Raw genomic sequence first — 27,352 nt, forward strand, 5'->3', positions numbered from 1 at the left:
AAAGGACTGAAAGCTGTAAAGCAACTTTCCTTAGAAGAACAAGAATTACTTACTAGACGGAGTGGTTTACGCTCAACTGAAAATACTCAACTATGCTTCAATCATCATGAAGCTTTACTACTAAAAAGATTTGAATTTTTGCAAAGATCATGCTGCAGCCCATTTGGCAAGAAAAACCACACTGCACGAAAAAGCTTGTGCTCAATCAACATAGTAGCACCTGACCTACTAAAAAGGATAACCATGTCTGATATTAAATCAGGCTAAAAATGTGCCCTTCCTGTAGAAAAGAATTACACTGAAATATTCACAAATGGACGATACATATCAGTCGGATGAAGATGATTAGACTAATGTTGGTCACAATTTTAATACAAGCTTAACATCTGTTGGAATATCACCATTAAAATTTCAATGAATTGGTGCAAGGATTACAAAAGAATATGCAAAGGGCAAAATACATGAAGTTGAAGGAGCAATTATTAAGAAAATTGCAGAAGTGGGAGGACTTGATCCCAGTGAATTGGAGCAACCATCCATAAGCAAGCAATGCTTGACTTGTTCAGATTACATTCAGCTGATCCAAGAATTGAAGGAAAAATTACATATATCAAATAATAACGAGAAAATTCAAATTTTGACCTTAGTTCCCCAAAGCTGGTCTATCAAAACGCTATGGAAGAATTTTGTGTTTCAGAAAGAATGGTAAGGAAGGCTAGAAAGTTAAAAGCTGAATAGGGAATATTGGCACAGCTCAATGGTAAATGTGGGAAAAAGCTTTCAGAGGATGTGAAGGTAAGAGTGATAGAACATTTTTATGATGAATAGTTCGATTTGTCCAGGAAAAAAGGACTGTATTACTTTACGGATAGATGGAGAAAAGGTTAAAAAACAGAAATACTTATTACTGAGCAGCTTGAAAGAAATGTTTGTTGTGTACGACAAAAAAAAAAGGACCGGAAATTGGATTTTCCAATTTTTGTGAATTAAGGCCAAAGTTGTGTGTGACTGTAGGCACAGCTGGTTGACATTCAGTTTGTGTCTGCACAATACATCACAATGTGAAACTAATGTTGGCACATAGCCCAATAAAAGAAGATTATAATAGCCAAATAAAAGAAGATTACAAAATTTTACTGAGCAAAATTGTCTGTAATTTGGAAACAAAGGATTGCATGCTTCATCGCTGTGAAGTATGTCCAGGAACAGAAGCTCTAAATGAATATTTGGAAAGCGCTTTTGCAGATACTGATCCTGACGATACGATTCAGTTCAAACGGTGGACTCACACTGATAGATACACACTTGAAACCAGAGAAATGACAGCTGAAGAATTCATTAACTATTAGTTACAAAACTGTTGGCCCTTTCTACTTACCACTACATTGCAAAGCATCAGAGCAAGCATTTGCAGTTCACTAAAGGAGGTCTCAAACCTGGAGAATTGATTATATTAATGGATTTCACAGAAAATTACTCCTTTGATGTCCAAGACGCAGTGCAGGGATTCCATTGGGAAAATAGTCAAGCTACAATACATCCATTTGTCATTTGCTACAAAGGTAATGAAGACCTAAAGAGTGTCAGCTACTGCATAATCAGTGATTGCCTCCGACATGACACAGTTGCAATGCATGTGTTTTTAATGTACTCTATCAAATCCCTTAAGTGCATTTTTAAAGAAATTAAGCATATTCATTATTTTAGTGACAGTTCTGCAACACAGTACAAATATTTTAAGAGCTTCCTAAATCTTTGCCATTATCAAAAAGATTTTGGCATTACTGCAGAATGGAATTTTTTCAGAACAAGCCATGGGAAACCACCATGTGACGGAATTGGGGGCACAGTAAAGCATTTAGTAGCAAGAGCTAGCCTTCAACACCCAATTGACAACCAAATCTGAACACCAACTGATCTGTTTGAATATTTAAAAAAAAAAAAATGTTCATGGCATTGAATTTATTTATATTAAAAAAGAAATTATTGAATATGCAAAAATTGATCAAGAGAAACGTTTTGAGGATGGATGTACAGTGTCTGGTACAAGAGACCACCACCATTTTGTGTCAGTTGATTAAAAGCGACCTAAGATTCACAGCGTATCAAATGATACATTGTCCTTCATAGCAAATGTTAACCGACATGCTGAAGTTGCTACTAAACATGTTGCCATTAGGAACTACAGCCTGGCCATTATATTACTTGTGCTTATGATGGAAAATGGTGGATAGGAAATATCTGTGAAGTTTCATGTGAAGAAAAAGATGCCTTGATTAATTTCATACATCCTCATGGAGCTGCTCAATCATTTCATTGGCCTACTAGAAGAGACATATGCTGGATCGCAGAACAACAGATAATTGCAGTCATCCAGTCCCAGCTGCTTCAGTGATGGGGCGACGATACAGTTTGCTGGAAGCAATAGTTTTGGACATCAGCAAAAAATTTAAAACATTTAACAATTGAAGAATTGGGAACCACAGAGAGACCCAAAAAAGGCTTGGGAACGCGCTATATACCCACATTCAGACTTGGGAACCTGCTAGATATTCGCATTCCAGCTAGACACCCACTTTCAAGCTTGGGAACCTGCAGTAAAGAAATCCACCCATGGCTGACCTTGCATGGCTATCGGGTGTGGCCCCTTGGTGATGGCGTTACCAGTCTTGAGATTGGTAGTGACATAGCCACCATGGACCAGTGCAAGGATTTTCCAATTACCAAAAAAGTCAGTAGTTTAGGCGAATTTTTTGCACCTTACCCAAAGAGACACCAAGATGAAAATAAGTTTTTCTAATAGAATAAAATGTGCTCTGTTGAATGGTGTTAATGAATGTAATGTGGTAGGTGTCCATCTTGAGGTACATGACTTTGAACACAGGTATATTATGATAAATTCATGTTTTTTAGCAAATTTACGGGATGGTAGCACAGTAATTAAATACGCAAGCCAGGCCAAAATTTGTGATACACTAAACACCCAGACAGACAGTAGTTTGGCAAAAGACCGGGTCCATAGCACAGTTTCTCCACTACTTATGTCTCGTTAAACTATGGTGAAAATTTCTCGTGACATGATTTGTTGCCCACTTTGAACTGGGATAATGCCAAATTCATTGCTCTCTGAACTTTACTTGCAACATTTGTGTGTAGAGCACACAAAGTTGTACCATTATACCCAGAAGCAAGAGTCTAGCTCTTTTACATTACGAACAGTGGAATGCCAAACTTGACGATTTCTTAACGACTTTTCGGTCTCTGTAAAAGTGGTCTTCACGAAAATGGCTCTAGCACCTCAACCAAGTTACAGGTGAGCCTGAAACTTTGCATAAGTTCATGTAGGGCCCTCAGGTACAGCCTGTACAAATTTCATCAAAATTGAAGATGATTGAGCTGGGATCATCTTATAAACTTGGAACGACCCACCTGCATTTTCTGCATTGCCCTCTAGGAAACCTGGTTCCCGGCAATGTGGACCCCTGTCCTCCACAGGGAATATTACAAGAACCGTATAATAGTGTGTCGGGTGGAGTTCGCGTTTACGTCCTGAACTCGGTATGTAGTGAACCTGTGCCCCTTCAAACTCCTCTTGAAGCTGTGGCTGTCAGGATACAGACGATGCAGGAAATAACTGTCTGCAACGTATATCTCCCTCCAGATTGTGCGGTACCCCCGAACATGTTGGCTGCACAGACTGATCAACTCCCTAAACCTTTCCTACTTTTGGAAGATTTTATCGCCCATAACCCCTTACAGGGTAGCACCGTGCTTACTGGCCATGGCAGAGATGTCGAAAATTTACTGTCCCAAATCGACCTCTGCCTCTTAAATACTTGGGCCGCCACACATCTCAGTGTGGGTAACGGTAGTTACTCGGCCATTGATTTATCAATTTGCAGCCCAGGACTCCTCCCATCTATCCACTGGAGAGCACATGATGACCTGTGTGCTAGTGACCACTTTCCCATCTTCCTGTCACTCCCCCAGCGTCATACCCATGGACACCTACCCAGGTGGGCTTTAAACAAGGCAGACTGGGTAGCCTTCACCTCTGCTGTCACCATTGAGTCTCCCCCACATGGTGCCACTGATGTCGTGATTGAGCAGGTCACTACAACAAAACTTTCTGCAGCAGAAAACATGACCCTTCATTCTCTAGGGTGCCCCCGGCGAAAGACAGACCCTTGGTGGTAACTGGAAGTCGCTGAGGCAATTAAAGAGCATCGGCAAGCTCTACAGCGACATAAGTGGCATCTTTCCCTAGAACACTTAATAGCCTTCAAGCGGCTCCGTGCCCGCGTTCACGTGCTTATGAAGCGACGGAAACAGGGGTGTTGGGTGAGGTACATGTCGACCATTGAATGCCATACGTCACCTTCCCAAGTCTGGATGAAGATCAGACATCCTTTTGGGTACCAGACCCCAACATGTGTCCCTGACATTAACATCAATGGCGTGCTCTCTACCGACGCAAACGTGATTGCCGTGCACTTTACTGAGCGCTATGCTCAGCCTCTGTGTCGGAGAACTACCCCCCCAGCCTTTCGCACCCTCATACGGTGCATGGAAAGGAAAGTCCTCTCGTTCACTACATGCCACAGTGAACCCTATAATACCCCATTTACGGAGTGGGAGTTCCTCAGTGCCCTTGCACATTGCCCTGACACAGCTCCCGGGCCAGATTGGATCCACAGTCAGATGATTAAACAACTCTTGTCTGACTATAAGCAATATCTTATCGTCACCTTCAACCAGATCTGGAGCGATGGCGTCTTTCCGTTGCAATGGTGGGAGAGCACCATCATTCCGGTGCTAAAGCCCGGTTAAAATCTGCTTGATGTGGATAGCTATCTGCCCATCAGTCTCACCAATATTCATTGTTAGCTGCTGGAACATATGGTGTGTCAGCAGTCTGGTTGGATCCTGGAGTCACATGGCCTACTGGCTCCATGTCATGGCGGCTTCCGCCAGAGTCACTTTACCACTGATCATCTTGTGTCCCTCGAGTCTGCCATCCACCAAATAGCCTTTTCCAGACATCTACATCTGGTTGCTGTCTTTTTTTACTTATATTAAGCATATGACACAAACTGATGGCATCATATCCTTGCCACATTGTATGCATGGGGTCTCCAGGCCTCGCTCCTGATTTTTATCCAAAACTTCCTGTTGCTCCGTACTTTCTGTGTCCAAGTTGGTGCCTCCCGTAGTCCCCCCCCCCCCCCCTCCCCGTATTTAGGAGAATGGCGTTCCTCAGGGCTCCGTATTGAGTGTGTCTGTATTTTTAGTGGCTATTAACAGTCTAGCAGCAGCTGTAGGGTTGTCGGTCTTCCTTTCTCTGTATGCGGATGAGTTCTGCATTTCGTATTACTCCTCCAGTACTGGTGTTGCTTAGTGGTACCATTGATTGCTGGCAGCACCTCAGTGCTCTCCGCTGCCTGAGCGACACCAACTGGGGTGCAGACTGCTCTACACTGCTGCAACTCTACAGAGCCGTTGTTCAATCCTGTCTTGACAATGGGAGTCTGGTTTGTGGTTCGGCGGCAGCCTCAGCATTGCATTTACTCGACCCAGTGCACCACTGTAGCGTTCGCCTAGTGACGGGAGCTGTTAGAAAGAGTCCAATGACCAGTGTCCTGGTGGAGGCAGGAGTCCCTCCACTGCAGACCCGACATGTACAACTTCTAGCTATGTTGTTCACATTTGTAGTTCTCCTGAGCGTCCGAATTACCATCTCCTTTTCCCATCCGTGGCAGTTAATCTCCCGCATCGGCGGCCCAAGTCAGGGCTCATGACTGGGGTTCGTGTGCGATCCCTTCTCTCTTAACTGGAGTCATTCCCTTTACCACCTCTACTTGAGATCCATTCACATACACCTCCATGGTGTACACTTCGGCCGAAGCTTTGTCTGGACCTTTTGCATGGCCCTAAGGATTCCATTAACCCCACCACTCTCCGCTGTCACTTCCTGTTGATTCTTGATGTGTTCCGGGGTTCTGAAGTTGCTTTCACAGACGGCTCGATGGCTGATGGTAATGTTGGCTTCACCTATGTCCACAGAGGCCATATTGAACAGCATTCCTTGCCCGCTGACTGCAGTGTATTCACTGCAGAGCTTGTGGCCATATTTTGTGCACATCAGTACATCTGTTCCTGTTCTGGTTAGTCGTTTCTTCTCTGTTCCGACTCCCTGAGCAGCTTACAAGCTGTCGACCAGCACTACCCTCGCCGTCTTGGGTAGCGAACATCTGGAGGTCCATCTCTGCCCTGGAACGGTCCAGTGATTCAGTGGTGTTTGTCACGTGGGGTAGTTGGGCAGTCTGAGACACCTTGTCACGGTTCGTGCGTCTGCCCCTGTCAGAGGTTCGAGTCCTCCCTCGGGTCTGCAGCCCGTGGTCTCACGGTCACGTTCTCACTTCCCGAGCCTGCCTCGAGATGACTGGGTGTTTGTGTTGTCCTCATCATTTCATCATCATTTGTGAAAGTGGCAAGATTGGGCTGAGCAAAGGTACAGAATTTTTATAGGTGCTGGTAACCGTGCAGTTGAGTGCCCCACAAACCAATCATCATCTCATCCTCCCTCGGGCATGGATGTGCGTGTGCTGTCTTTAGCATAAGTTAGTTTAAGTTAGATTAGGTAGTGGTAATCTTAGGGACCGATGACCTCAGCAGTTTGGTCCCATAGGACTTAGCACAAATTTCCAAATTTTCCAGTGGTGTTTGTGTGGACCCCAGATCACATCGGAATCCCAGGCAACAAACTTGCTGATAGACTGGCCAAACAGGCCACTTGGAAATCATTCCTGGAGATGGCACCTCTGAACTGCGTTCTGTCTTACGCCGCAAGGTGTTTCGGCTTTGGGAGACGAAGTGGCATAACAGTGTGCACAACAAACTGGGTGTCATTAAGGAGACTGCAAATGTCTGGAAGCCGTCCCTGCGTGCTTCTCGCAGTGAATCTGTTGTCCTTTGTCGACTCTGCATTGGCCATACGTGGCTCACACATGGCTACCTCCTCCATCGCAAGGACCCACATCAGTGTCACTGTGGCTCCCAAATGACAGTTGTCCACCTCTTGCTGGACTGCCCACTTTTAGCCATTCTGCGGTGGACTTTTAACTTTCCCAGCACCCTACCTTCGGTGTTGGGCAACAATGCCTCAACAGCAGCTTTATTTTTACGTTTTATCGTTTGATCTGAGTTTTAGCACGTGTCCTTCGTCCCTTTGTGTCCTCAACCCTAGGGCTTTTAGGGCGGAGGTTTTAATGTGTTGCAGAGTATTGTTCTCCTTTTCTATTCTTATGGTCAGCCAGCCATGGTAATCTGCTTTGTTGTTTTTAATCTCTTCTCCCTGTTTCTTGCGTGTCTCTGTGGTTTTCATGTCCCGTTTTGTCCATTGTAGTGTTCGTTGTCCTCCTGTCTTCTTCTGGTTCTTCCTTTCTCCTTTTACTGTGCCATACGTTGTCTTTGTTTTCTTCTTTCCCTTGACTAATTGTTCTATGGGGAACAAAGGACCAATGACCTTGCAGTTTGATCCCTTTCGCCCCCTTTTAAACCAATCAACCAGACAGGTGCTCTTTGCTGGATGTGTGGCTGCTGTGATTCAGTTGTAATCTGCTGTGTTGCATTGCCATCCATAGTGTGCTTCCATTGAGCTGCAACCATTGACAGTTAGTGATTTCTATATACTAAGAAACAGATTTAATACTTCCACTGTCACAGTGTCAGCTTTGCATGTTTTTCTATTGAATGACTTTCCACCTTGTCATTTGATTTGCCATATATTCATGAAATGAAAAACCTCTTTACAAAGTACTTCTTTATCTTGGGTGTCAAATTTATACATGCAACTAATGCCTCTTGCTTAATCTTTATTTATAACATAGATGTGAGTAGTTAATAGCTGTCTCTTTCGTGAGCAGGAGGGCAGATTCTGAATATTTCTTTCACGGTTGTACATATTTTGTTTGCCTTGGACATTAGTATGGAGCTAAAATAATGTCAAAGCATGTTCCTTCCATCATCTCGGGAGGGTACACCTGATGGATCTATGGTGTCCTGACTATGTAGTATATTGCAGTTAATAATTATTATAGTTCCTGTATATTCACTTTCTTCAGTGTAAACTACCAGCATTTTTCAAAGTAACTACTTTTCTTTGTGTTGTGTAATATTTTTCTTTATGAATAAAGATTAGGTAAAATGTGTGTTGTTGTCAGTGTACCACACAAGCAGTTTTATTTGCTTCACCGAAAGTGGCAAACTCTGATTGTGTGTAATATTAACGACTGCTGTCTCTTTGTATTCTGTGATGCTTTCCATCTGTTTTTATTTGTTAATATATTAAGTTCTCGTAAGTTGGTCCCCAACATGGGGGTAATTGTCCCTAAGGGCTAAAATTAAATTGTCTGGAGAGTAAAAACAAATAGTACGAAACCAAATTACTTTTAAAAGATCATTACTATTATCACTGTTTTGTAAGATTGTAGTACTGATTACATACCAGTGATCATAACTTTAATACCTCCCTCGCATAGTACACTTACTGCATACATAATTTGTACCTCATACCGCGCACCTGTGACAGTAAAACTGAGACTTATATGACACATATGCTTAAAGTATGTCATGAAAATGCTTTCTCCGATTCTTGAGTAGTTCTGCAATTGACCAGAAATTTGTTCAATATTCACTTCGCAACTGCTAATCAAACTAATTGACAGCACAAGACAAGAGTAACAATGCAATGGCTATTACATTTCTGTAGGCCCTACACGTTGTTGTTGTTGTTGTTGTTATGATCATCATTCATTAGTGGCATTAGTCGGACATAAAGTATTGGCAGCCTGGAGTATTTCAATTTCTGCCAGTTCACAAGTAATAGGTCCAGCAATCATGTGATATACAAAGAATCAGTGAAGTCTTCAGTTGAAATTTCCGGGCTGCGAGGCCGTGGTCGATGTATAAAATTTCCACCTAACGTTTCATCTCCATCTGTGGCAGACATCATCTGAAGTCATCTGGACAACCTCGTAAGATGTCTCCCGCAGATGGAGACGAAATGTTAGGTGGAAATTTTATACATCGACTTCGGTCTCTCAGCCCCGAAGTTTCAGCTGAAGACAACACCGGCCGTGAAAGCCTACATTGTATGAATAAGTGCACACATTTTAACCTGGTTGATTTCAAATGGGGGTGCAGAGGAGGAATGTTTTATAACAAACGGCTACGCTTTCTGTGACAATTAGTTTTCTTTTCTGAGAAGAAATTGAAGAGAGCACTTGAAATATACTGAGAATTACTTCATTATTCTTAAAGAAATGGGTTGGAAATAAGCAGTACCAGTTGTCTCATTGACTTAATAGTTCGTGGTTTCATAAAATATCTACAAAAATTAAACGTCATTTCCGTTTCTTCATTTTAAAAATAAGTGTTCAAAGAAAATTTGTTTTCATTCTAAAGTTTAGTGAGGCACTAACGTAATGTTGGGAGAATGGGAGAGGGTTGGGGAGACTAGCTAATATCTGGTTTAACTTAAGGGTAATGGTATCAGAAAGGTGGAGAACCACTGGCCGGGTAGATTCATATTACATATGAGCTAGTTGTTTGGGTGTGGAATGAACAATACACAGAATATAAATATCAATGCATAGAGTATAGGAAGTAATGAACACAATGATAATAACTCTGAGTCAGTAGAGCACTTTCCCGCGAAAGACCAAGGACCCAGTTTCAAGTCCCAGTCTAATCTGGCACACAGTTTTAATCTGCCAGGAAGTTCCAGATCCGTGCACACTCCACCGCAGAATGAACTTAAAGGAGTACTAGTGCCTCAAGTTTTGCAGGCGAACTTCTTTGAGCTTTGGAAGGTAGGAGATACAATACTGGCGGGAGTAAAGCTGTGAGGACAGATTGTGTGTCATGCGTGGCTAGCTCAGTTGGTAGAGCACTTTCCTGAGAAAAGCAGCGGTCCCTGGTTAACACACAGAATTAATCTGACAGGAAGTTTCAACAATAACTATGCACTAGTAGTAATAAAATTAAAAAGGAGTGCAGAGTTAAACACTCCTTTGCTCTGCCACCTTAGATTAAATGCATATTTTCACAGAAATGATGCAATAATAGATTAAAAATTATATACAATAAGGAAATTATTACAAGGTATTTCCAGTTCTGTGTATAATGAGAGAGCTTCACATACAAGATCTTATTTGTCACTGAAGGGGGGTGGAGGGGGGGGGGGGTGGGGGGGGAAGGCCTCTCGAGTAAAAATGGGGTGTCGGGCACATACCTCTTCCATCCATTCTGAGAAGGAAATATAACTTCTTGTGTCTTTGATATTATTAGTTAGTGAATTGAATATTTTAACACTATCATAGTTAACTAGGACAGTGCCTTAACTGTGAATATTTTATGGGGTGTTTTAATGATTTGTAGAATTGCCTCACAGGCTACTCTCATGTTGTTAGTAAGCCACAGTTTTTAACAACCATGTAAGTTGGACTTTGTATGACGTTTTAGGAAATACACTGTCACTGCACCCCTTGTGTTAAAATGTTTCCATCACTATGCGTGAAATCAGATTACTTAATTTGTTTGATGTTATTTGTACAGATACCAAATTTCTGGTGTCCTACAAGAGTGGCAGCACCAGACAAGACATCTGATTTTATTCTTCCAACAGCATCAAAGGCATTTAATTTCATAAACAGTGCAGGGCTGCGCTACGAGGCTATGGAAGTTAGGCGATGCCTGAGAGAAGGTATGATATATTTTAAGCACTTCACACAAAAGAAAGTTTCCATAAGTTTTCAGGATTGTTTTGCCATTTTTTATGAAACCACATATAGGCAGGCTAATATATATGTAACTGTGTTTAGCTTCTGAGAAACAAGATTTTGAAGTTGATAACATGAAATGGAAAAACTGCTTCATTTTATCAAAGTTGTGTTGCAACTAGAATATAAAAGGCTCATTTTAGGTGTACTTGCCTTTTGATTTTTGAAGCCAATTTCTGACATTGTAAATGGAGTGGTAGTTATTTTTTTGTTAATGTCATCCACTTAAATGCCTGTTCATGGTCTTTACCTGTACCACAAATTATTTATTAGATAAGTACATAAGTTTATAGCATGTATGTTCATTAGTGTGGCAATATTTTGCTAAGACAATTTATCAGCTATCATTGTTTATTTGGTATGTTGCACTTGTAGATGTGCTTTAAAGCTCTACATTCAAAGAGGTTTTCTTATGCCGTATCGAGTATAGAACAACTAACATTTTCATTATATTTGCTTTTTGAGGCTTAATAGAAATGCAGAGGTTGTGGTAGTGTCTTCAAACAATTGTTCTGTTTACTGTGAGATTGCCATGTCAAAGGGGACCACTATTATGTGAGTGATTAAACACAATGCAGAAAGGTCACCCATAGGATGTTTAAGAATACATTCTAATTATGATGATACACTTCGGTCATCCCTCGAGTTCCCCCCCAGGGGGTCCACAACTCTTTTGTGGATACGTGCGTAGCGAGCACAGGACCCCGAGCTAATGTGCCCCTCCTTCCTTTCCGGGCTGCATACCTTCCTTTTCCGCATCCTTCCCTATCCCCGATCTTCGCCCCCCCTCACCTCACCTCTGGCTCTTTCCTTCCCTTTCTCCCCCTCTGGGAGTATGGTTTGTGCCTACGTCCGGAGACGGACGCTCGTAAATGTAACTCATTCTTCGCCTTCTCTGCTTGTATGTCTTCATCCTTCCTTTGTCCTTCTCTTTTCCTTACCTCTTCTCTTTACCCTTTTCTCTGCTGCGGCGATTGAGACCCCTCTTCTTTCCAATCCCTTTCTCTTTTTTCCTCCCTGTGTGCGTAGCCGGTGACGGGGTAACACGTAATTCCCTGCCCTGGGTAGACAGGTAGGACACGTACGTACCCCCTGGTAACGGCCAGGCCCAGGGAGGGGTGATTACCCAAGCTGATACCTTCCGAAAGTGCCGATTGGTCCTTCCGTCCGTTTGTCGGGAGGTGTGACCTGAGGTGTGAACAATCACCTAAGGCGGGAGTGCCCTCAGAGAGGGCCCCCACAAGGGAGGAGCGCGCCATCGGAGACGCTGGTAATCATGGGGGATTCTTCCGCAATGGTTTCCTCACCTTCCACTATGTCTGCTCACAAGCGTAAGTTCACTGAGTCTCAGCCACAGACAGTTCTTCCATCGTTGCCACAGTTCCTTGTTGTTTCTCGGTCTGGTGAAGGTCACGACTTCTCCACGGTCAACCCTTTCATTATTCAGAAAGGTGTCAACGCAATTGTAGGTCCTGTAAAATCTTGTTCCAGATTACGGAATGGCACCTTGTTGTTAGAAACAGTCAGTGCCCTCCAGGCACAAAAATTGCTGCGTACTTCACTGCTCCGCACCTTCCCTGTCTGGGTTGAAGCGCACCGCACTTTAAATTCCTCGCATGGAGTCGTTTATACACGCTCCCTCGATGGATTGTCTGACAAAGAAATTCAGCACTACCTGTCTGACCAGGGCGTAACAGCTGTTCATAGAGTTATGAAAAGGGTCGACACGAACATCATTCCAACCCGCACTGTCTTCTTGACATTTGACAAAGTTCAACTCCCATCAAAAATCAAAGCAGGCTATGAGATAATTTCCGTTCGCCCTTACGTCCCAAACCCTACGCGTTGCTATCGGTGTCAGCGGTTCAATCACACCAGCCAGTCCTGTTCCAATCCGGCCAAATGTGTTACGTGTGGCAAGGATGCCCATAAGGGTGCTTGTCCACCTCCATCCCCTCGCTGCATCAACTGTATGGGTGACCACGCTGCTTCCGCTCGAGAGTGCCCCATTTTTAAAGACAAAAAGCTCATCCAGGATATCAGAGTGAAGGAAAAGGTGTCGACCTTTGCTGCTCGAAAATTATTCGCCAGTCGACAGCTCACCGTGCCTCAGACAGGAAAATACAGCACTATCCTTGCTTCTCCTCAGCCAACAAAGGAGGCGGCCACGCAGACTTGCGACTTCACCTTTAGTACCACGGTTGTCAGATCGGCCAGCGCAAAGATCGCCCGTTCAACCTCACCACTTTCGCCTGCCCACTCTATGGCTCACCCTTGATCGGGTTCTGCTAAATCTCGAGCCCAAAAGTCAGACACCAAGACTTCGAAAAAACAGCATACTCGTGAAGATTTTTTACGTACCCCAACTTCACAACCATCGGTTCCTCCTTCATCTAAACATCGTATTTCCAAGAAGGCTAAAAAGAAACCCAGTTCATCTCCTTTTCTGCCAATGCGTGTCCCATCTACAGCACCACCTGGCGGAAATCGCCCTCGGCCGTCTTCCGTGTCGCCGAGGCGCACTGCTGGCGGCCAATCAACCGGCCGATCGCTGGTGGCAGGAGCTGCTCCTGAACAACCTATGTATCATGATCTTCTGCCTTCGGCTGAATGCCATTCCATGCTGTCGGTCGCAAGCTCTGAGCAGTCGTTGAGTTGACGGCAACCTTGGTCACATTCCTCCATTTTCTGTTCACCCTATGTCCATTATCCTCTGGAATATCCGCGGCATTCGAGCCAATCGGGATGAATTGTCGATCCTCTTACGATCCTACTCGGCGGTCATCATCTGTCTTCAGGAAACAAAGCTGCGTCCCCATGACCGCTTTGTTCTCCCGCATTTTCAGTCTGTCCGATTTGATCTCCCCTCTGTTGAAGGCACTCCAGCCCATGGAGGACTCATGATTCTTCTCCATGATACTCTCCATTATCACCCAATCCACTTAAACACTTCCTTCCAAGCTGTCGCTGTCCGTCTTTCCCTTTCTGGATATACCTTTTCTCTTTGTACTGTATACATTCCATCATCCACACCAATGGCACGAGCTAATCTCCTTCATCTTCTTGGTCAGCTTCCAACCCCCTATTTGCTGGTTGGGGACTTCAATGCCCACCACCCGCTTTGGGGATCTCCACACCCTTGTCCACGTGGCTCACTATTGCTAGACGTCTTCCACCAAGCAGGTCTAGTTTGCCTCAACACTGGGGTCCCTACATTTTTGTCTGCCTCCACGACAAATTTCTCTCACTTGGACCTTTTGGTCGGTACCGTTCCGCTAGCTCGGCGCTTCGAATGGTTCGCCCTTGATGATACACACTCGAGTGACCACTTTCCATGTGTCTTTAGACTGCTGCCTCAACTGCCATATATGCACCCGCGATGCTGGAAGATTACCCAAACCGATTGGACGCTTTTTTCGTCTCTAGCGACATTCGATGACAATCACTTTCCTAGCATCGACGATGAGGTCACACATCTTACCGACGTTATTCTTACAGCTGCGGAACGTTCAATACCACACACCTCCGAATTGCCCCGGCGCCCCCCAGTTCCTTGGTGGAACGAGGCGTGCCGTGACGCAATACATGAGCGGCGACGTGCTCTTCGCGTTTTCCGCCACCATCCTACTTTGGCCAACTGTATCCGCTATAATCAGTTCCGTGCGCGATGCCGTCGCGTCATCCACGATAGCAAGAAGGCAAGCTGGAAATTCTTTACTAGCTCATTTAACAACTTCACTCCCTCCTCGGAAGTTAGGAGTCGAATTTGACGGTTATCTGGCACACCTAGTTTCTCCCCGGTCTCTGGGCTCACTGTCGCGCGTGATACGTTAGTGGACCCCGTCGCAATTTCTAACTCTTTGGGTAAACACTTAGCTGCAATTTCGAGCTCTTCAAATTACCCACCAGTGTTTCTCCCGAAGAAACGTGCAGCGGAAGTGCAACCTCTTGCTTTCTTCTCTCAAAATCGCAAAAGCTATAATACTGTTTTCTCCATGCGGGAACTCCAACATGCACTCTATTCTTCTCGCTCCTCCGCCCCAGGACCGGATGGTATCCACATCCAAATGTTGCGGCATTTATCAACCCATAGTCTGCATTACCCCCTTCGCATTGTAGCTGGTCACCAAGCCCCCACAGAACATATCTCTCCCTACGTAGATCAACACCTTCAACCCATTACATGCAGTCTCCCATCTTTCATCAAAGACATCAACCACTTTCTCGAACGCCTGGACTCCTTACCCAGTCTGTTACCCCCCGGAAACCATCCTTATAACCATTGTTGCCACTTCCTTATACACAAATATTCCGCACGTCCAGGGCCTCGCTGCGATGGAGCACTTCCTTTCACGCCGATCACCTGCCACCCTACCTAAAACCTCTTTCCTCATTACCTTATCCAGCTTCATCCTGACCCACAACTTCTTCACTTTTGAAGGTCAGGCATACCAACAATTAAAGGGAACAGCCATGGGTACCAGGATGGCTCCCTCGTACGCCAACCTATTCATGGGTCGCTTAGAGGAAGCCTTCTTGGTTACCCAGGCCTGCCAACCCAAAGTTTGGTACAGATTTATTGATGACATCTTCATGATCTGGACTCACAGTGAAGAAGAACTCCAGAATTTCCTCTCCAACCTCAACTCCTTTGGTTCCATCAGATTCACCTGGTCCTACTCCAAATCCCATGCCACTTTCCTTGACGTTGACCTCCATCTGTCCAATGGCCAGCTTCACACATCCGTCCACATCAAACCCACCAACAAGCAACAGTACCTCCATTATGACAGCTGCCACCCATTCCATATCAAACGGTCCCTTCCCTACAGCCTAGGCCTTCGTGGCAAACGAATCTGATCCAGTCCTGAATCCCTGAACCATTACACCAACAACCTGACAACAGCTTTCACATCCCGCAACTACCCTCCCAACCTGGTACAGAAGCAGATAACCAGAGCCACTTCCTCATCCCCTCAAACCCAGAACCTCTCACAGAAGAACCCCAAAAGTGCCCCATTTGTGACAGGATACTTCCCGGGACTGGATCCGACTCTGAATGTGGCTCTCCAGCAGGGATACGACATCCTCAAATCCTGCCCCGAAATGAGATCCATCCTTCATGAAATCCTCCCCACTCCACCAAGAGTGTCTTTCCGCCGTCCACCTAACCTTCGTAACCTGTTAGTTCATCCCTATGAAATCCCCAAACCACCTTCTCTACCCTCTGGCTGTCTGACAAAGAAATAATGACGTTAAAACCTGTGGGAAGCGGCTAAAAATTATCAGTGATGTGGGAAAAATGGAAATAAAGCGAAAGTTATAGGAACTAGGCGAAATGGTTGTTTAAAAGGTGAAAGGAACTGTTTGTGAACTAGAAATGGTGGATTTTATAGCGGCGGTAGTGTTGAAAGCGGCAAAAAGAAAAACTTTTTTTTTGGGGGGGGGGGGGGGGGGGTTGGAAGTGGGTTACGTATTATTGAGTATATATAGGCGGGATAAAATTGTATAGCAGATTACGGTAAAAAGGAGAAGGTGAATACAAAGTGAAACTACTGGCAAAAACAGAAAGAGTAAATAAGACGACAGAAAAGATTTCGAAATGCAACAGTGACAATAACAAACGTAATTGTTGGGTTCAAATTAATGATATCAATATAATAGAGGGAAACATTCCACGTGGGAAAAATATATTTAAAAACAAAGATGATGTGACTTACCATACGAAAGCGCTGGCAGGTCGATAGAAACACAAACAAACACATACATATACACAAAATTCTAGCTTTCGCAACCAATGGTTGCTTCGTCAGGAAAGAGGGAAGGAGAGGGAAAGACAAAAGCATGCGGGTTTTAAGGCAGAGGGTAAGGAGTCATTCCAATCCCGGGAGCGGAAAGACTTACCTTAGGCGGGGAAAAAGGACAGGTATACACTCACGTGCATGCGCACACACACACATATCCATCCGCACATACATAGACACACGCAGACATTTGTAAAGGCAAAGAGTTTGGGCAGAGATGTCAGTTGAGGCAGAAGTACAGAGGCAAAGATGTTGTTGAATGACAGGTGAGGTATCAGCGGCGGCAACTTGAAATTAGCGGAGGTTTAGGCCTGGCGGGTAACAAGAAGAGAGGATATACTGAAGGGCAAGTTCCCATCTCCGGAGTTCTGACAGGTTGGTGTTAGTGGTAAGTATCCAGATAACCCGGACGGTGTAACACTGTGCCAAGATGTGCTGGCCGTGCACCAAGGCATGTTTAGCCACAGGGTGATCCTCATTACCAACAAACACTGTCTGCCTGTGCCCATTCATGCGAATGGACAGTTTGTTGCTGGTCATTCTCACATAGAAAGCGTCACAGTGTAGGCAGATCAGTTGGTAAATCACGTGGGTGCTTTCACACGTGGCTCTGCCTTTGATCGTGCACACCCTCCGGGTTACAGGACTGGAGTAGGTGGTGGTTGGAGGGTGCATGGGACAGGTTTTACACCGGGGGCGGTTACAAGGATAGGAGCCAGAGGGTAGGGAAGGTGGTTTGGGGATTTCACAGGGATGAACTAACAGGTTACGAAGGTTAAGTCGACAGCGGAAAGACACTCTTGGCGGAGTGGGGAGGATTTCATGAAGGATGGATCTCATTTCAGGGCAGGTTTTGCACCGGCGGCGGTTACAAGGGTAGGAGCCAGAGGATAGGGAAGGTGGTTTGGAGATTTCATAGGGATGAACCAAAAGGTTACGAAGGTTAGGTGGACGGCAGAGACATTCTTGGTGGGGTGGGGAGGATTTCATGAAGGATGGATCTCATTTTGAGGCAGGATTTGAGGAAGTCGTATCCCTGCTGGAGAGCCACATTCAGAGTCTGATCCAGTCCCGGGAAGTATCCTGTCACAAGTGGGGCACTTTTGGGGTTCTTCTGTGGGAGGTTCTGGGTTTGAGGGGATGAGGAAGTGGCTCTGGTTATTTGCTTCTGTACCAGGTCGGGAGGGTAGTTGCGGGATGCGAAAGCTGTTTTCAGGTTGTTGGTGTAATGGTTCAGGGATTCAGGACTGGAGCAGACTCGTTTGCCACGAAGGCTTAGGCTGTAGGGAAGTGACCGTTTGATATGGAATGGGTGGCAGCTGTCGTAATGGAGGTACTGTTGCTTGTTGGTGGGTTTGATGTGGACGGATGTGTGAAGCTGGCCATTGGACAGGTGGAGGTCAACGTCAAGGAAAGTGGCATGGGATTTGGAGTAGGACCAGGTGAATCTGATGGAACCAAAGGAGTTGAGGTTGGAGAGGAAATTCTGGAGTTCTTCTTCACTGTGAGTCCAGATCATGAAGATGTCATCAATAAATCTGTACCAAACTTTGGGTTGGCAGGCCTGGGTAACCAAGAAGGCTTCCTCTAAGCGACCCATAAATAGGTTGGCATACGAGGGAGCCATCCTGGTACCCATGGCTGTTCCCTTTAATTGTTGGTATGTCTGGCCTTCAAAAGTGAAGAAGTTGTGGGTCAGGATGAAGCTGGCTAAGGTGATGAGGAAGGAGGTTTTAGGTAGAGTGGCAGGTGATCGGAGTGAAAGGAAGTGCTCCATTGCAGCGAGGCCCTGGACGTGCGGGATATTTGTCTATAGGGAAGTGGCATCAATGGTTACAAGGATGGTTTCCGGGAGTATCAGACTGGGTAAGGATTCCAGGCGTTCGAGAAAGTGGTTGGTGTCTTTGATGAAAGATGGGAGACTGCATGTAATGGGTTGAAGGTGTTGATCGACATAGGCAGAGATACGTTCTGTGGGGGCTTGGTAACCAGCTCCAATGGGGCGGCCGGGATGATTGGGTTTGTGAATTGTAGGTAGAAGGTAGAAGTGCGAGGTGTTGGTGGGGTCAGGAGGTTGATGGAGTCAGGTGAAAGGTTTTGTAGGGGGCCTAAGGTTCTGAAGATTCCTTGAAGCTCCACCTGGACATCAGGAATGGGTTTACCTTGGCAAACTTTGTATGTAGTGTTGTCTGAAAGCTGACACAGTCCCTCAGCCACATACTCCCGACGATCAAGTGCCACGGTCGTGGAACCCTTGTCAGCCGGAAGAATGACTATGGATCGGTCAGCTTTCAGATCACAGATAGTCTGGGCTTCGGCTTTGGTAATGTTGGGAGTAGGATTAAGGTTTTTCAAGAAAGATTGAGAGGCAAGGCTGGAAGTGAGAAATTCCTGGAAGGTTTGGAGAGGGTGATTTGGAGGAAGAGGAGGTGGGTCCTGCTGTGATGGAGGACGGAACTGTTCCAGGCAGGGTTCACAGAACAACCCCAAAAGTGCCCCACTTGTGACAGGATACTTCCCGGGACTGGACCAGACTCTGAATGTGGCTCTCCAGCAGGGATACGACTTCCTCAAATCCTGCCCTGAAATGAGATCCATCCTTCATGAAATCCTCCCCACTCCACCAAGAGTGTCTTTCCGCCGTCCACCTAACCTTCGTAACCTCTTAGTTCATCCCTATGAAATCCCCAAACCACCTTCCCTACTCTCTGGCTCCTACCCTTGTAACCGCCCCCGGTGTAAAACCTGTCCCATGCACCCTCCCACCACCACCTACTCCAGTCCTGTAACACGGAAGGTGTACACGATCAAAGGCAGAGCCACGTGTGAAAGCACCCACGTGATTTACCAACTGACCTGCCTACACTGTGACGCTTTCTATGTGGGAATGGCCAGCAACAAACTGTCCATTCGCATGAATGGACACAGGCAGACAGTGTTTGTTGGTAATGAGGATCACCCTGTGGCTAAACATGCCTTGGTGCACGGCCAGCACATCTTGGCACAGTGTTACACCGTCCGGGTTATCTGGATACTTCCCACTAACCCCAACCTATCCGAACTCCGGAGATGGGAACTTGCCCTTCAATATATCCTCTCTTCCCATTATCCACCAGGCCTCAACCTTCGCTAATTTCAAGTTGCCGCCACTCATACCTCGCCTGTCATTCAACAACATCTTTGCATCTGCACTTCCGCCTCGACTGACATCTCTGCCCAAACCCTTTGCCTTTAAATATGTCTGCTTGTGTCTGTATATGTGTGGATGAATATGTGTGTGTGTGCGCGAGTGTATACCTGTCCTTTTTTCCCCCTAAGGTAAGTCTTTCCGCTCCCGGGATTGGAATGACTCCTTACCCTCTCCCTTAAAATCCTCATCCTTTCGTCTTTCCCTCTCCTTCCCTCTTTCCTGACGAAGCAACCATTGGTTGCGAAAGCTCGAAATTTTGTGAGTGTGTTTTTTTCTTGTGTCTATCTACCAGCGCTTTCCCGTTTTGTAAGTCATGGAATCTAATTTACAAAACAAAAGCGTTGGCATGTTGATAGACACACATACAAACACAAACACACACACAAACGTCGAATGTTTCCCTCTACACTATTTCAGTTAACATAGGATGAAGAACAGCCACTTAATTTAACCACTTACAACAATCGTACTTCAAATGACGTTGTAGTCTCTCTCATTATTTTCCACATAAGTGTATCATCATGCCAGATTCCTTTATCCTGTCTTCAATTTCTTGGAAATGTAAATAAAGTTTTAGAAAGTTTCATCTTACTAACCCAATATGTAATATGCATTCATCTGAACAACTTCTGTAAGAAGTAAAATGAATGTACTGAAAATATGTTTATTGATCCTAATGTTACAATTAGATTCACCTCAGGAGATGTACTAGCTCTATAATTAGTATTTTGTTTCTGTAGTTTTTCTGTAATAGCTGTGAGAGGGATGTCCAATGATGTTACAGTTATTTGTAGTAAGCAAAAGTTTGTCTGGGAACTGCTATAGTTCTTTGTACAACATGAATTCAGCACAGTCACATCTCTCACAACTAATACTATGTACACAGTTCATAATTTCCGTAATAATTCATATTTCAAAGAAATACTTTCTGCCAGAAGCATTTTCTGACTCAACACTGGAAGATACATTTCAGTGGTACAAGTGAGCAACACACCTGTAGTGACTGGCATCAATGCTCTGGTGTGGCCTCAGAGCATTCAAGCACTTAGCAAGTCACGAGGTACCTAGGAGACAAGCGAGTGCATATGGTATGGTTGTAGTCCAAGACAGCCATTGAATTATAAGCTGTGTATGCGATTGTACCAATCTGTTGAAACCATACTTTCCTCATTGCACACCTGTGTCATCAAGGTTCTGGGAAGAACAAGGTTTTGAGCATTGTAATGTAGCATTCTAAATAGAAAACCACAGTAACATGCCTGAGGTATAGTTTATCTCATTAAATCTAACAACTGCACCATTGTCAAAAAATCACACACTATCCCATTTGTGTGTGCGTTTGTTTTTGTTGATCTGCTAGCTCTGAGGAATAGTGTCTGACACCTTAGCATCAATTTCAGTCTTGTTATGTGTATATCAACTGTTCAATGCCCCGACTCTACAGTGATTTGGTTACCTTCTCTCCTTTCACTGCTTCTCCCTGGATTGTCAGGGTCGAGATTTTAGTGTTCTTTAGGATGGCTAACATACCCATTTATTTGGCAAATGATGAGCTAGCCACAAGCTATTGAATTAGCTTTTTATCATTAGTTTTATTGTCCTGAACTGAATATTTTAAGCAAGACTGTATTAATAATTTTAAATTTTTTATCTTCCCATGTGACTGTGAATGGATATTTTGAGGAATGTGCATACAATTCAGTGAGCAAGTAAAATTTTATCTTTCCCATGTATGAATTTTAGATTTTTTAATATCTATCATCTCCCAATGTAAGCACTCCCAGTATGCACTGCTCACCAAATGGCATTCCAGTCGCTCTGAGATACTTATCGTCAGGTTTGAAGAAAGCTATTCACTGAAAAAAATTGATTTTTGCACATCTTAGTGTCTGATACCTTCACACAATAAATAACTAAATTTCTTTTCATTGTATGTCATGGTTACTCTGCTGCATCAAATGAAATAAAATATTGCATGAAATTTTAAAGAGTTTGCTGAGGTAAGTATGCAGTGCATAAACTGTGTATGGCTGATTTTAGCTCATACATCGCAGTATACAAAATGTAGATTAGATACTGAAATTTTATTTAATATTGGGAGCAGAATCATATCTCATTTTGTTCTCAAGTAATTGATTTTCATACCCAACAGACTGTTGCGCATGACACACCCATTTCTGTCTCTGCAAATCTGTAATAAAGTGGTTATAACAGCAGCCAGAGACTGTGGTTTTGTGTGTGTGTGTGTGTGTGTGTGTGTGTGTGTGTGTGTGTGTGTGTGCGCGCGCGCGGGTGCGTGGGTGTGTGTGTGCGCGCATGTGTGTTTCATCTATTTTTGATGAAGGCCTTGTTGGCCAAAAGTTTACTTTGACAGTCTTTTTGTTATGCCTATCTGCAGGTCAACATCCCCACTATATGGTGAATAGGAGCCATCCTTTTAACAGTATTGTTCACAACAATAGTCATATTTCATAAATGGTTCAAGATATAGAAACTAGGTTTTTTTGAAAATTATAGTGCACAAAGAAACACATATTTTGTATGGCCAATACTCAAAACTTATTTTATTTACTGAGATACGGAAGTAACTTGTCCACAGCAATGAGAGTTTGCCAGCTCAGGACGCACACAGATGTCAATAGCACAGTAGGAAAACCCTAGAGGCGTGCTTATCCATGTCCACAGCACCTGGGGAACATTGGAACAGGACATGCATACACATCTACAGCAGTGAAAGAGTTAATCTGTTTTTATAATTTCATAGTCCAGTTCTCATTTGCAGTTTTCTCTCATCATCTCACAGTTGTCTCCATTCTTTCCTAATATTAGTGGCAGGTTGTCCATATTAGTTCTGTGCACTACACTTGCATATCTGCCTATCTTGGTCAGATAGAGCTCAGATTCATGCTTAGCGAAATTCTTCCCTCCCCCTCTTCTTTTTTGAGTCTAGAATTCATTTGTTAACATGCCCTGTGGCTTGCTTATGGCATGGGTGACACTCTGCATCTTAGTTCTCAGCTTCTTGTCCTTGTATATGTAGACTGCAGACAAAATACATCCTTTGTTCTTGCTAGAGTCTCGTCAGTTTTATAAACATGTATTTACAAACTTAATTACAGACCTTTGTTTAATGGAAGGTTTGAAAGGAGTGATATGATTGTATGAGATAGAAGTAGTTCATTTTTATTCAGTGTCAATTACATAAGGTCACAGAAACAGCATAACTTTTTTGAAAGAAGGTATCACAATTATAGTTTCACCATACACAGAAGCATTTAAACACTCATTCTTCCTGTGCTCCTTATGTGAACAGAAATGGAAATCCCTGACAACATGTACATTGGGAAGCATCCTTTGCCAAGCACTTCATAATAGTTTGTATGTAGATAAAGATAGTAACACAATGAACTATGAAATTCCAAGACAACACTACAATCAATAGTATGGTGTAATAATTTGCTTCATTTTGCATATCTTTATAATGGGTAAGGAAAGTGGAAGCTGTTGACCATGGCAGGTTAGTAAGTACAGTCATTTGCTTGGACTGGTTTGGGAAGACCCAAATGAGGATGGCTAGGTGAGATAAACAAGATTGAAGTCTGTATATGTGAACAGTTTTTGCCACTTGTCAGTTGATTTTAGTAAGTTACAGTTAGCATGACACACTCTAGTATATCTGAAAGTACTCATTTACGAACACATAGGAATGGAAAATCCTTGGTGGACTATAAATAATTGAGTAATAAAGGCAACAGATCACCAGATGGTGGAGACACTAAGCCTTCACTATACACACAGGCAAGACAGAACTTCACCATAAATATAATGGTCCTGGATACTCCATTGTAGCTGGTTACAATGCTCAGCCCAAAAGGATCTCAGCTCTTGTTAACCAGTACCTCCAACCCATTGCCCACAGCCTAGATTCCAATATCAAAGGCATGTCACACTTCCTTCGCCGACTCTCAACTGTCCCCATCTCATTTTTGATATCTAGATCAGTACTTGTCATTGTTAACACCATCTCTGTATACATCATTATCCTCCTCCATGTGGATGGCCTTGCATTGTTGAACACTACCTCCCCTCAGCATTATTACATCCTCAAACCAATCACCTCATTCTTTACGCACCTAACTAATTAATCCTCACATGTAACAACTTCTCCTTTGAGGAGAAAATAACAAACAAATATACAGCATGCTCATGCACACCTGCTTGGCATCCTCCTATGCCAACCTGCCTATGGGCCACCTATAGAAAATATTTCTAGTCAGGTTCAGCTCATGATCTGGACTCAGGGCCAAGATGTTCTATCCTCATTCCTCCACAGCCTCAACACCTCTCCCATCCACTTCACCAGGCCAGTATCTCACATTCCTGGATGTTGACCTCCATCACTCAGATAGCTCCATACAAACCATTGTCCATATACTATTAACTATCAACAATATCTGAATTTTGACAGATGCTATCCCTTCCACACCAAAATATCATTGCCTATAGTCTGGCCACACACACAGATGGCACATCTGCAGTGCCAAGCAATCCATTGTCCATGATGAGGAAGGTCTTAGTAAGGCTTTCACTGACAGGAACCATCCCGCCCCCCTCCCACTCCAAACAACCCCAGGAGCAAGCTGCAAAGAAGTACTAGATCATCTCCCAGTATCATCGCAGATAGGAACAACTGAACAATATCCTTCACATAGCCTCAACTACTTATCATTGTGCTCAGAAATGAGAAACACCCACTTACAATCCTCCCCACTCCTCCCAGAGTGGTATTCCACACCCCACCCAATCTACATAACCTCCTACGCCATCCTTACACATACTTGCTCCCTATGTAAAACTTGCCCAATACACGCACACCGGTCCCATCTCAGGCTTATCCTATTCTGTCAAGAGACAGGGCCGCCTGTGGAAGCAGTCATGTCATGTACCTGTTTTGCACAGCATTTTATGTGGGCATGACTACCAACTAGTTGTCCACTTGAATATATGACCACCACCAACCAGAATTGACAATCCAGGGATTTAACATGCTACTGAGCACAACGTGCTCAATTTCAAAGCCCACTTCATAGCTTGTGTCATCCAGACCATTCCTTGTAATACCAGCTTCTCTGAATTATGTGGCTGGGAGTTTTCTCTTCAAAACATTCTTTGGTCTAGTAGTTATCCTGACCCCCTGCTGCCCCGCATGCAGCACCTCCCCTGCCCCATGTCTATAAGTTAACTCATCCTGCATCCACATCTTCTTCCTCACAGCCTACCTCTTTCCTCTATTCTCTCTCTCCCTGCCAAGCCACCTCTCCACACCACCGTATGTTGCATACCATTTTCCCATCTGTGACCAGAATGAACTCGTAGATGTCAGATCCCTATCTTGTGCACCTGCTGCCTCTCTCTCTCCCAGCAATTAGCGATCTTTACACTGATTAAAACTGTCTGTCAGACTGGGATTCAAACCTGGGACCTTTGCCTGCAAAAAGACGGGGAGAGACATACTTAAAGAATCGTTATTCCTGATAATGTTCAGTTTGACAGTAAAGTAATAATGAAAGAGGCAAATTATTAATCAACACTTCTATTTGTTTGTATGCTTATATAACATTAAAATTCTAATGGCATTTGTAGAGGAATCTGTTCAGTCAGTCAAAACAAAAGCAGATACATACAGACACTATCAGTCTGCATGTTTGTGGGAAATGCCTGGTGGTAGAACAATATTGTTGTAGCTGTTTCAGATCCATGTAGATTGCAGTGTGTCTGTTTTTATATCATTAATGCAACTGATTGCAACAAATTCTATTGTACTGACGTCAAGTTACCATAAAGTGGCCCACATTGTATCAGCTTTCATTCCATTCTTCTTCACCGATTCACATGTCCCGCATCTTATTTTCGTAGTACCAAACCTCACATTATGTAATGTTGTCATTGCCTCCTGCTTTTCCACCTCTTGCTTTCTTTACATTTTTAATCAGTGTTCATTTCCTTTTAAAGCCTTCGTTTAATGCAGTTTTTTTTCCAATTTTACGTCATCTTTCTTCTGCCCTTTTTTGTTTTCACCATCTCTCTTCTGCACTTTTTGTTTCATCTTATGCCTTTTTGTGTTTTTATTTTATAATATATGTAAATTTTGCTTTGATGTGTCTTTTACACGCTCAGTATTCTTGTTAATAACTGTAAATGCTTCAAAATTATTTACTCTAGCTGTTAAATTTCAACTCAGGGCATGGAGTGTTGTTGCTGTCTCCTTCTTGCTGTATTTTATTTCTATTGCACAAGTTCCAATATTAAAATGATTCTGACATTGTGCTTTTCTGTAATAAAATCCTCTGTAACTTTTATATAAATTGTTGGGTTCGTAGAGATATTGCAAGGCAAATCGAGATTACTTTTTAAATATTTAAGAGGATTGTCTCTGTATAATGTTGCATTTCTTGTACTTTCATTATTTGTCTGAATTGTGAGTGAAACTGAGATGACTTTCTGAACAAATATTCATCCTTTTACCTGTGTTTTAAGTAGTTGGAGCAACAGTTAAGATGCTGCAATTTGGAACAAAGGCTTTGTTCTTAACATTTTGGATTTGATACTGAACATCATAATGCTTCTTATATTTTAAATGCAGTTTGTGCATTATCAAACAACTTGTTGTACATGTAGAAATTATAACCATATCATTTGATATGTTACAGGACTGTTGGAGAGTCCTAAAATAACACATGATGAGAGCATACTGTTGGCAGAATTGGAAGATGAACTGAGGAAAATATTGGGAGTGAAATACGAGTTGTATGAGTAGAAAGTTTTATCACTTAACGTATCAGACAAACCTTTTATTTTGAACATCTGAGGAAACACTAAATGTTGAATTCATGGGTCAGTCAAAGATAATAGGCACATGTCGTCTTCTGTAATCATGAACACTTTTCATCTCTCACACTTTGTGTAATGTGATCACTTCATCAATCACACTGGAAAAATAGAACAGTATGTGACCTTTTCTCAGTCTTTGTTGTCTTCATAAATTTATTGACTGTCCAGTTTATTTATTGGTTTGTTTTTTTGTGTACCTTTAAGGAGAACTGTAATCTGTCCTTCATGGAACCGTGTGTCATTTACAGTATTTGTACAGTGTTATTCTCATGGCCTCTGCATTTATGAGGAGTATGAACTGCTGACTGTCACTAAATATAACAACTGCTCAGAAGTATTTTGTACTAGTATGAATGATAACTTATATAAGAGAAATGTATTTAAACAAATTTCCTTGGTGTGTATAAACATTACTATTTTACATTTTTGCTAATAAATTATGTATTGTTGCAATAAATGTGCATCACAAAATATCAACAATAAGTATGTAAAAAAGTAATTATTTTAATCCATCAGTATTTTGAAAACTTAAATTAGAAGTAAAATGTAACTATGCCTTATTTTCTTGAAAATACCAGTTATTGTTCTAGTAAGGATTTTTTGTGGCATGTGAAGGTTGTGGAGAA

General features: G+C 43.3%; 1 protein-coding gene across 6 annotated transcripts in view; it reads left to right on the plus strand.

Moving 5' to 3' along the window:
* The window catches only part of LOC126412160 (trans-1,2-dihydrobenzene-1,2-diol dehydrogenase-like), a 103,102-nt gene extending 75,893 nt beyond the window's left edge, over positions 1-27,209 (plus strand). For all 6 annotated transcript variants that reach the window (XM_050081624.1, XM_050081622.1, XM_050081625.1 and 3 more), the window contains exons 5-6: positions 10,618-10,765; positions 26,546-27,209. In XM_050081624.1, coding sequence (XP_049937581.1) covers positions 10,618-10,765; positions 26,546-26,652 — 255 coding nt within the window. In that variant the 3' untranslated portion in view covers positions 26,653-27,209. The remainder of the gene's footprint in view (positions 1-10,617; positions 10,766-26,545) is intronic.
* The last annotated feature ends 143 nt before the right edge of the window (positions 27,210-27,352 follow it).

This window comes from Schistocerca serialis, chromosome 7 (assembly GCF_023864345.2).
Source record: "Schistocerca serialis cubense isolate TAMUIC-IGC-003099 chromosome 7, iqSchSeri2.2, whole genome shotgun sequence".
NCBI classification, from domain to species: domain Eukaryota; kingdom Metazoa; phylum Arthropoda; class Insecta; order Orthoptera; family Acrididae; genus Schistocerca; species Schistocerca serialis.